The following is an 11,603-nucleotide window of genomic DNA, read 5'->3' as shown; positions in this document are numbered from 1 at the left end:
GGTGGCACGTTAGAGTGGGTAAATACTCAACGAGCAATTTAGATGTTTGTTCTAGAAAGGTATGGGTGCCATAGTGTCTCCTAAAAGCAAACACGGTTTGTACTTTAAACAAATGGTCGTATGACACCGTATGAGCACGTACAGTACAGGCGTACGCTACAGCTACAAATATGAATCAAACTTTGGGAGTTAGTGCTGATACGTTTGCATATTTTTAATCTACTTCCCATTGAGGGGTTCTGTGGACTCTAACAAAGAGACAAGATCACCCAAATAATCTCCTACGTTTTGAACGAAGCCAACAAATGTTATAACGTTAGAAATGACTCGAAAAAGTCTAATTCTCTAATAGCTCTACTGTCTTGTGATATACGGAAACAAGCCAGAGACAACAGGTATTTTAAAGTAAATGGATGGATTCTGCACGCTTGAAAGGTAGCTATAATAGCAAACACATTAAAAACGATAACATTGTTGACTAGAGATAAGAAGCAGGATCTCGTTTCTGGACAGTAATGAAAAAAATATCATCGCTATCATGGCGAATGTGAGAAGTTCACATCTGCAGCGTACAAACACGTGCATGACGATATTTAATGCCTGGAGCAGTCGGCTGTGCCCCAGAGTTTGGACCATGTAACAAGATGGCGGTACTCTGGGTCATCTTACACCTGATGTTGGTGTTGAGCGATGGGATCGCGTCAGGAGAGGAAGGTATGTGGATTGGTGCCTCATCGTTGCTATCTACCTTACCGTCTATCGGATGCAAAACTTGTACTCATTTAAAGTTATTACACTATATAGCCATTTAAGGATGGTAGCCGAAAAGTGCAATGGCATTCATTACAAAATGTACTGCAAACTTTTGCAAAACTTGTATTCAGTGAGCGTTATTACACTATATAGCCATTATAGGATGGTAGCCGATTAATACATTGGAATTCATTACAAAACAAACTGAAAGCTTTTTCAAAACTTGTATTCAGTGAGCGTTATTACACTATATAGCCATTATAGGATGGTAGCCGATTAATACATTGGAATTCATTACAAAACAAACTGTTAACTTTTTGCAAAACTTGTATTCAGTGAGCGTTATTACACTATATAGCCATTTAAGGATGGTAGCCGACTAGTACAATGGAATTCATTACAAAACAAACTGCAAACTTTTGCAAAACCTGCATTCAGTGAGCGTTATTACACTATATAGCCATTTAAGGATGGTAGCCGACTAGTACAATGGAATTCATTACAAAACAAACTGCAAACTTTTGCAAAACCTGTATTCAGTGAGCGTTATTACACTATATAGCCATTTAAGGATGGTAGCCGACTAGTACAATGGAATTCATTACAAAACAAACTGCAAACTTTTGCAAAACCTGTATTCAGTGAGCGTTATTACACTATATAGCCATTTAAGGATGGTAGCCGACTAGTACAATGGAATTCATTACAAAACGAACTGTTAACTTTTTGCAAAACTTGTATTCAGTGAGCGTTATTACACTATATAGCCATTTAAGGATGGTAGCCGACTAGTACAATGGAATTCATTACAAAACGAACTCCAAACTTTTGCAAAACTTGTATTCAGTGAGCGTTATTACACTATATAGCCATGTAAGGATGGTAGCCGATTAATACAATGGAATTCATTAGCAAAACGAACTGCAAACTTTTGCAAAACTTGTATTCAGTGAGCGTTATTACACTATATAGCTATTATAGGATGGTAGCCGATCAGTACAATGGAATTCATTAGCAAAACGAACTGCAAACTTTTGCAAAACCTGTATTCAGTGAACGTTATTACACTATATAGCCATTTAAGGATGGTAGCCGACTAGTACAATGGAATTCATTACAGAACGAACTGCAAACTTTTGCAAAACTTGTATTCAGTGAGCGTTATTACACTATATAGCCATTTAAGGATGGTAGCCGATTATTACAATGGAATTCATTACAAAACAAACTGCAAGCTTTTGCAAAACTTGTATTCAGTGAACGTTATTACACTATATAGCCAATATCGGTTGGTAGTCGATTAGTGCAATGGAATTCATTACAAACTGAATCGATCACAAACTTTTCAGTGGAACCAGACTGCTAGACAAACTGACGTCATTACAGAGTCAATAACTAATTCGGTCCAATATTATTACAACTTAGCAACGGCACGGGTATAAGTAGCTATATATACCTACCTACCTACCCACTTACACATGTAACGTTACATACTATGCCTACCTAGTCCCCATCAGGGGAAAGGTTCTGAATGTGTGACATATTACATAAAGACAATGGAAATAACAGCTATGAACCAAATTACATCTTGAACACAAGAATACTGCATGTACTTTGATCAACAAGTCTGGTTTTCTGGTGATGAAGGAAATCCTTTAGAGCTTTTTCTTAACAGTGTACTAGCTTGTATGATGCTAGCAAATACATTTTGTGATTCGGAAAATGTATGTTTTGAATATGTTGGTTATCAAAATATTTCAACACAGCCAAGGACGATGGGGAAAACAGGGAGAGCCGTTGGTACAACACCACAACACCAGCGTACAATTACACTACTTGGGGTAAGTAAAGAAGTGCTATCTCTGAACGCAGTTTTTTAACTGGTATACGATCTGGTTTAATTCATATCAATATTGAACCTGGAAACTGACTGAACTAAATGTGCATATACTGAACTAATGTGCATATACTGAACTAAATGTGCATATTCTGCGACCACTTTGTTCATGTTTGTAACATTATTTGTATATGATTGTGTTGTAGTTTTTATGAATGTATTTTTTATGTGTGTGCCCTGGGATATCTGAAAACAGATCCACGAATCTGACATATGCCCTGGTAAAATAAATAAACTTGAAACTTGATAGACAGTGATAGATTGTAGATTTTTTTCAACATTTCAGCATTTACAGAACAATACATAGTCACTGTGGTGACGCACTTTAACGAAATACGTGTAGCTTAATATATTAACGCCGCCACTGAACATAGAATAACAATTACAACATGAGACAGAAGACAGCATATCTAGATAGAAAGTAACAGTTATAATACTTCTATCCTGCGAAGTTGTGAACACTTTGTTTTAATTATTTATGTTCGTAGACCCGTTAGGCTGCTACTGGTCGGACTACTTCCAGTGCTATGACGGCCGGTGCATACACCGATCCCGGGTCTGCGACGGCCATCGGGACTGTTCATCCGGCGAAGACGAGTATTACTGCTACTATGCTTTGTCAACACTGCGTAAGTCACATTTGCCTGGATGATATGGGCCATTGTTATTTGGTTTTACCTTCATTCACCACGTTTGCGACAAATAGTGCAGAATATTGTGTAGAAGCCTCACATTGTAATCTAATAGCCTACCACGTTGTTAGGCAAAGATGACATTACGCACGGCCTGGAGAATAGTACAGTATTTGGGCCATCACAAGACGGCATTAAGTTTGTCGTGTGACCTGTTTAAATGTTTAATAGCATTTGCTGCTACTAGTATTACTACTTGACAAATCTATATGTTCTATTTTCAACACATCGTCAGCACCAACTGACGAGACTACAGACTGGGGATCGTGGGATACAACACCACCAGGTAAGCTGGTCAAACAAACAGTGATGTAATAGACTATATTTGAATTAGACTATGAAGTGTACGAGTATGTGTTGTTGAAAACAGATGGGCCATGGACAAATTTTCTCAGACATGCCATTTTTTCAAACCTTCTTCTACAATGACAATGGCAATGACAGAGGTAGCATCTCTAGAGGAACGAACATCCCCATGGTAGGATTGGATGCTATGGAGCTATCCGTATATTGCCACACTGAGAAAGCCTATAAGTGTCACATGCAAAATGTGCCATGACAAGAAACCTTCTAAATTTCATTGTAGTTATTTGCTTAAGCATACCATTTCTGTGTTCGTAATGATCATATGACGCAATGAAGTCGCTCTGAAAGGTGTCTTAATCCATGGAAAACTAAAAGAATGTTGCTGTTGCATTTTCAAGGGGCGAAGGAAACCAACGCTTCCTGTGACTTCGACCATGGCGACTGCGGCTACAGCAAACAGTCGTCAGGCATCCAGTGGATACGGCACAGCGGTTCCACCCCTTCTTCTTCAACTGGCCCAAGTGGGGACTACACGACCGGACATGGTATGGGTATGGGCTTATTTCAGAATGCGTTTTAGTTTGCTTTCTTGACCTCAGGCATGTTCCTAATAATCTACCACTCTCCTATTGTTTCATGTGCTGTTTTAAAATATTTGCTTGAACGAATTAGACTCCAACCTGTACTACCTCTGCATGAAGACCATTGTGGGTCAGGTTTTGATTGTCCCTTCATTATATTATTTTCCCATTTGGCCAAACATTAAGATTAATAAGAATGTGGTCTATAAGGACCACCTGTCTACTGTGACCAGAATTTTCGTCAAGTCGCTTAGGTGGTCAGTTGAAACCAAAGTCTTGCAAGTTTAGGCAAGCTAGGAAAATAAATGTATATTTAATAATTTAATAAATTTTTATTTATATGAATTGAACAATCTTCATCTACAGGATACTACATGTATATCGAGACTTCCTCAGGTGGGTCGGGAGAGGTAGCTCGTCTTCGCAGCCCAACCGTCTACGGCTATGATTGGTACTGTCTGCAGTTCGCCTACCACATGTACGGGACTGACATCAATCAGCTGCGGGTACTGATCGGGTCAAACCTCGTGTGGAGCCGGTCAAACAACCAGGGAAATAGCTGGCATCTCGCTTCCGTGCAAGTCTACATACACAATGATCAGGTTTGGACACCACGTTATCAACAGGATAAATTTTGCATGCTAGCGTATAAGATAAACTTATCTGATCTTTTAACGCCATAATGTTGTGCGCAGGTCGTGTTTGAGGGTGTTCGTGGTGGCAGCTATAGAGGGGACATCGCCATTGACGACGTTATCCTGAACCCTGGACCTTGCCCGTGGACAGGTTGGTAAAGATTTTACACTCACAACATTAGCACGTGTGCGTAGCTATCAAAGTGTAGAATGGCCATATCTAATTACTGTTTGTGAAATGAGAATATGCATTTTGGTAATTAGACTCTTCCCTGAAACCCTAGGTTTACAAAAGTCACAACAACATTGTTCAGAATCTGAGAACTCAGTACAAGAGACCACTTCCTATTAGACATTATCAATGACTTTTTATTTTACATTCAGACAGTCCACACAGTACAGATTTCATCACCGAAGAACCGACCGCAGCTCCTACCACTTGGTGGTGGACCACGGCCTGGAACAACTGGATGACGCCAGCTGACCATACTGACTATTATTACAGTAAGTGTGATAGTTTTACAAAAAACTTCCAAATTACAAGCTTCGGTGGTCACGATATATTTCTTTCTAAAATCATCCTAGCTAATTCCAAACAATGTTTCGTTAAGAATATTCATTATTAATGGCTAATTATGTCAAACCCTTCTGACATATTTTCAGACATAGGTTTGGACAATTACCCTTTATTAATTATTATGTAGCTTTTTTATTATGGAAGTCATTTTGTACTATGTTTCAATGTTCTTTTATCCTTGTTACTCCGTGAAGGAGGTCAGGACCTCCGGACGGAGTGTTGTAATCGGCTGATTTTTCATGTTCGCAGTCAAAACACTGGGTTCTCTTTGTGTAATCGGCACGCAATTTTATACGCCGTCTGCGGGCATGCCCGTGTTGATGCACGAATGTGTATTTTTGCCGTTGCTGCTTTCGCGGTCAATGTAATATCGCAGACGCACCCCTACAATTACGAGGCGAATTGGAATGGTCCAGAAAAACGCGTTGTTTGGAATAGCAGTCATGCAAAAAAAGTTCATGCAGATACGGGGTGGTTTTTATAAGTGGTTCCAGATGTTTTTGCCCATGGTTAAGAGATGCCAAGTTTTTTGGAAGATGTTCGCAGCCAAAACGCATTCTTCCGTACGTCGCATTTCTGTGTAATTTCGCATGTGGTGTTGCATTATGTCCGGGATGATGCACGTCTTTTTATTTTTACCGTAGCTGTTTTGATATTGGAGTAAATGCATATTTTAGAAACATCCCTACTTTTACAATCCTGTGGAATAGGCCGTAGGTTTAGGCAGTTGTCTGGTAGCAGAGGTACTCATAAGCAGATATCCTGGTTATCTGGCCGCCGGTAGTAACACTCGCGGTGCTTACCGCAACTGTTGCTGGAATTCCAGGCGCGCTTAATTAGGTACAGGCACGGTAAGACGGTTGGGCCTGTCTTTGTTACTAGACACGACCATGATAGTCCGATCTTTATATGAATGCAATGATTGTGTGTGTGTAATTAAAATGAACTTCGAACTTGAAGCACAGTATCTTTACACGCCCTGGGAGCAGTAATGGTAGTAGAATGGTTTATTATGACATGTCGCCATCTATATCACAACAGTGGCAGCCCGCAGGCTGAATTGATGATGTGATATTACACAGATTGACTGCACAAGAGCATTATATACATAACCTAAAATCGAGAGTCATTACATACACAACGATCGAAACAATTATAAAATAAGTATACATTAAAATCGGATAAAAATACATGTTATTTATCATATAGGGCAATATAAAAACAATTAAAATGGAATTACGTATTCAGTAAACGAACCATGTGCGGTACAGCACTCATTCTATAACGTTCGGTTCGACACTTGAGAATGTCCAGATTACCAGCAGAACGAGTCTGTCGGCAAGTAATGTTCATCTTGTAGGCGGTAGTAGGTGGCGGTATTGTTCAGACACAAGGAGTGATTTCGCAAACTTTAAAGTCAAGTTCGATCGTCTGGAGTGCAGAGATGGCAAACCGAGGTGTAAGCATGCTTCGGAGTAACGGGTGTAGTCATGTCCCATAATGATGCGGACCGCCCTACGCTGGATTCTCTCAATCTTATTGTTCAGCAGTGTTGTTAATCCCGGGTGCCCGACAGGGGCTGCGTACTCGGTAATGGGTCTTATGTAAGAAATGTACACAGTGACAAGGTCATCCTTTGCGATATGGAAATGCTTCAGTCTACGTAACAGGAAAAGTCGCTGACTAGCTTTGTTGTAGACGAAGTTGACAATGGATTTAGCTCTTTGTATGTTTTATGCTTGTGACGCGCCCTCATTGTATTAACCGTTGCCTAATTATAATGTCTGCACAGTAGGTCTGGCGTTGACGCTTGGGATTTTGTTGAAATATATAAAACTTCACGGAGGATTGTCACCTATGGCTTCTTGTTTTTTTTTGCAGTTAGCCTACGGGCAGGGATTTGCAATAAACCTATTATTAAAAAAGGTGATTTTGGATTGGTAACCCATCGATTCCTCTGCGTACATAAACTTCACTCCCCATGCCATACTGTACAGACTTCCATGTCCGACTAAGGGGCGGAGACGGCTACAGCTACGGCAGAGTGGAGGTCTACTACAACGGACAGTGGGGGACTGTCTGTCACGACGGCTTCGGGTGGAACGAGGCCAACGTGGTCTGCCACGAGCTGGGATTCGACCAGGTCGACACGTACTACCGCAACGCGTACTACGGACAGGGTAGCGGACCGATATGGATGGACGACCTGAACTGTTACGGGTCTGAGAGCTCCCTGCAGTACTGCCCACATCGCGGCTGGGGGAACCACAACTGTAACCATGGGGACGACGTCTCAGTCTCATGTATCGGTAGGTTTATTCTCCAAGCAGATTTTTCAGTGGCCGCAAAAGACGGTATCGAATTGGCCAGGCAGTATCCATTAACCAGACAGTATCCATTGGCTCCTGTGGCCAATGGACACTCCTCTGGCCAATGGATACTGCCTTGCCACCATACTGCCAGCCTTTAGGTAATCTAAAAAACAGATTCCCGTTTTTTTTTTCAAAGAAATGCATATCATCATAGTCTTGGTCACTATAAGTACTCATTTTATTGGATTTTTAACACCTCACAAGATATTTGGTGAAATTCAAAGTTGATACAGTGAAAGTAAATTGTCAAAGACGAAACATAAGACACACACACGCTTTACATAATTGTAAGATTACTTTATTCATTTTTTTTATTTTCTATCATTTTTATACAGGTTGACCCATATTTCAGTGATGGCACTGCTTTTCAATGGGGCCCTGTATACAGTTCACCTGTTACATGTTGTTTATATAGCTTCTACAACTACTAAAATTTTACCTGTTGTTTATATAGCTTCTACAACTACTAAAAATTTTACCTGTTGTTTATATAGCTTCAACAACTACTAAAAATTTTACCTGTTGTTTATATAGCTTCTACAACTACTAAAAAATTTACCTGTTGTTTATATAGCTTCTACAACTACTAAAAATTTTACCTGTTGTTTATATAGCTTCTACAACTACTAAAAATTTTACCTGTTGTTTATATAGCTTCTACAACTACTAAAAATTTTACCTGTTGTTTATATAGCTTCTACAACTACTAAAAATTTTACCTGTTGTTTATATAGCTTCTACAACTACTGACAAGCCCTGGTGGTGGACAACTACTGACAAACCCTGGTGGTGGACAACCATGAACTGGTGGAAGACAGAGGGTTTGTGGAAAACTAGCTAATTTGTTGAAATAGCTTCTGTTTTTATGTATAAATAACTTATGTTCTGATAAATGTGTCTAACGTTAAGTATTTGACTGATTGGTCTCAACCTCCACAGTGTTCATTTTTTATGATACTGGGTAAGAATGTCAGGAATATGCCCTTTCATAAACCTAGCTTATGTAAACAATGCAGTTCTGAACCTTGTTTTATTTATGTGTGCCACTTACATGTATATCACATCGTCAGTAACTACTGTAAGTGTTCCTGGCGGGTGGAGGTGGACAACGGACTGGAAATGGTGGGAGACAACGCAAGGTAAGGCTGGACTTTTGTCTAACTAGTCATAAGTCTGTATCTGTATAGCCGGTATAACCGCCCTTCGGCGTAACACATCTCGATTGGCTTCACAGGTACAGGACGCGGCGGCATCTGGCTGTATTGCATCGAACTAGCTATCACATTTGCACATCTAACTGTGGGATGCCCCTTCTGTATTGGTGGCAGCGAGGTCCACTCCACGATAGTTCTTGAGGAAACCGATTTTTTAACGCATCAGTCCTTGCTTTGCAACTCTGGTACTTGAAGGCATGAATATACACCGGAGGGTGAGGTGCAATACTGTATAACATTATGATCATCTGTCGAAACAGTTCATGGTTAAGTGCGGTAATCATGTCAAACACTGTTTTACAGATCCGTTGACGACAGATGTGGAAATCACTACAGAGGAACCAACCCCCGGCTGGTGGGAACAAACCACAAATTACTGGGACTGGTGGCAAACTACACCAGGTGATGATGATATTAGTACTAAAAAAGGAACATATGTATCATTGGTTCATTCAATGATATATATCATTGAATAAACCAATGATATATATATGTTCCTTTTTAGTACTAATATCATCATCGTTATCACTATTGTTGAAACGTCTCTTTTTGTCACGTCTAGCGAACTTTCGTATTCGACTGGTGTATTTTTCATTCCTAAGCAGGACCCGACGCCGTTCCATGTGGCGGACAGTTCTACCAATCTTCCGGCATCATCGAGAGTCCACACTACCCAAACAGCTATTTTAACAACGCCAACTGTCATTGGATCCTCACCGGGTACATCGGAACTATTGTGGAAATCGGAGTGGAGCGTTACAACCTGGAATCTTGCTGCGACCACCTGAGCATTTACGATGGTCGATCCACCAGTTCGCCCAGACTTGCTCGGTATGTTCCATGTTGTAATCGTATTATATGCTGTATTTTCCTAGGACGAATGGCAAATTAAAATACCCACTAAATACAGCACTGCTGGATTTAGAAGAATCAAAATTACCAACCACATCCACCAACCAACGTCAAGGGACTGATCCTGACAAGTGAATCTGTAGTCTCTGACTCACACATTACCCAACCCTTATATCACATGAAGAGGAATATTTATTATCAAATCTTGTTAACCATGTACAATGTTAAGAGATAGGGGAATTTTTTTTACACAACCAAGGAGTCTCACCTCGCTGACGTTTCGGTGTCTGTCAGACACCGAAACGTCAGCGAGGTGAGACTCTTTGGTTGTGTAAAAAGAATTCCCCTATCTCTTAAGTTTTACCAACCTGATGAAACTATTTTCGCATGTACAATGTTGTTATTTGATTACAGTCTTAGTGGAACAGGATCCTCGAGGTACTACTACAGCTCATCCAATGAAGTTATGATCCACTTCACAAGCGATGGAAGTGTGGTAGACAACGGCTTCAGGATTAGATTTTATCGTGAGTGGGGAACATTCATTAAGCTTGTTCTTTATACATTAAGGCAGCGGTTCTTTATAAACATTTAGACACAGTAAAATCGATATCGGTGTTCAAATGCACTTCTTTTGGATTTGAATCCGACTGAATTTATTCGACAAGTACAAGTAACGTTATCGCATATACAGACGATGTATTATAAACCAGAGCCTTTGTAAATTTTCCCTGTCTTTTGTACAGTGCACTCTACTGCGGAACCGTATAGCGTAACAGACAACTACTGGCGCACCGAAGAACCAACCACGGCTCCCGACACTTGGTGGTGGACCACGGCCTGGAACAACTGGTGGACGACTTACTACAGTAAGTAAGCACATTATTCCGTAGGTATATATATATATATATATATATATATATATATTACGTCACAGGGGAGATTGGAATCCAGGGGGATCAGGAATCTCCCCTAGGGGAGACTGGAACTCAAGTTTTTCTTCTACAAAACTGGGATCTGAGTATCTGAATTCCAATCTCTTCTCAGAGGAGGATTCCAGATTCTCCTAGGAGAGATAGGAATTCCAATTTGTCCTAGGACAAGTGGAATTCTTACAGGACAATCTCCAATTTTTAAAGGAGAAATTCTGCTTGCAGCAAAATCCTTGGGAAAATAGACTGAGTTATTTCACAACTAAACTTTCAGCATACGTAAGTGAATATGTAGATCCGACTCAGATATTTGCATCAGGCCATTGTGAGATCGTGACTCAAAAACCAGTTTTTCCAGTTTGTTAGTGACTTGGCATATGTTTCCCCCTACCGAGCCATGGTTTGTAAGAATATTGTTGTTTCCTTCATTTTGCCAATTTATTTTCACATTATTTTGCCAATTGGAAATAGATTTGGGTCTCAGTTAGGAAAGATTGCAATTATGGACTTAGAACTGCAAATTATGCCAGGACAAATTTTGATTCCAATGTAGTAATTCACCTACAATAGTAATAGGCTTGTCTATGCTGAAATTAATTGAAACTTTAGGTGTGAAATGATTCAATCTATGAGTTCTAGTATTTTTACTACTAAATTGGGATCTGAATATCAGGATTCCAATCTCTCCTAGGAGGATTCCAGTCTCCCCTAGGAGGATTCCAGATTCTCCTCCTAGGGGAGATAGGGATTCCAATCTCCCCTAGGAGGATTCTGGATCCCCCTGGATTCCAA

At 40.1% G+C, this 11,603-nt stretch overlaps 1 protein-coding gene across 1 annotated transcript in view; it reads left to right on the top strand.

The window, feature by feature from the left end:
* Nucleotides 1-593: 593 nt before the first annotated feature.
* The window catches only part of LOC109463834 (deleted in malignant brain tumors 1 protein-like), an 18,378-nt gene continuing 7,368 nt past the window's right edge, over nucleotides 594-11,603 (top strand). Inside the window, 11 exon segments of the mRNA XM_019760712.1 lie at nucleotides 594-714; nucleotides 2,520-2,594; nucleotides 4,596-4,831; nucleotides 4,925-5,015; nucleotides 5,249-5,368; nucleotides 7,439-7,750; nucleotides 8,548-8,634; nucleotides 8,884-8,952; nucleotides 9,331-9,444; nucleotides 9,633-9,858; nucleotides 10,294-10,406. Coding sequence (XP_019616271.1) covers nucleotides 597-714; nucleotides 2,520-2,594; nucleotides 4,596-4,831; nucleotides 4,925-5,015; nucleotides 5,249-5,368; nucleotides 7,439-7,750; nucleotides 8,548-8,634; nucleotides 8,884-8,952; nucleotides 9,331-9,444; nucleotides 9,633-9,858; nucleotides 10,294-10,406 — 1,561 coding nt within the window. The 5' untranslated portion in view covers nucleotides 594-596.

Source organism: Branchiostoma belcheri, unplaced genomic scaffold (assembly GCF_001625305.1).
Source record: "Branchiostoma belcheri isolate BF01 breed outbred unplaced genomic scaffold, Haploidv18h27 scaffold13, whole genome shotgun sequence".
In the NCBI taxonomy this organism is placed as follows: Eukaryota; Metazoa; Chordata; class Leptocardii; order Amphioxiformes; family Branchiostomatidae; genus Branchiostoma; species Branchiostoma belcheri.
The sequence above is the reverse complement of the archived record's forward strand: the minus strand, read 5'-3'. Positions and strand labels throughout refer to the sequence as shown.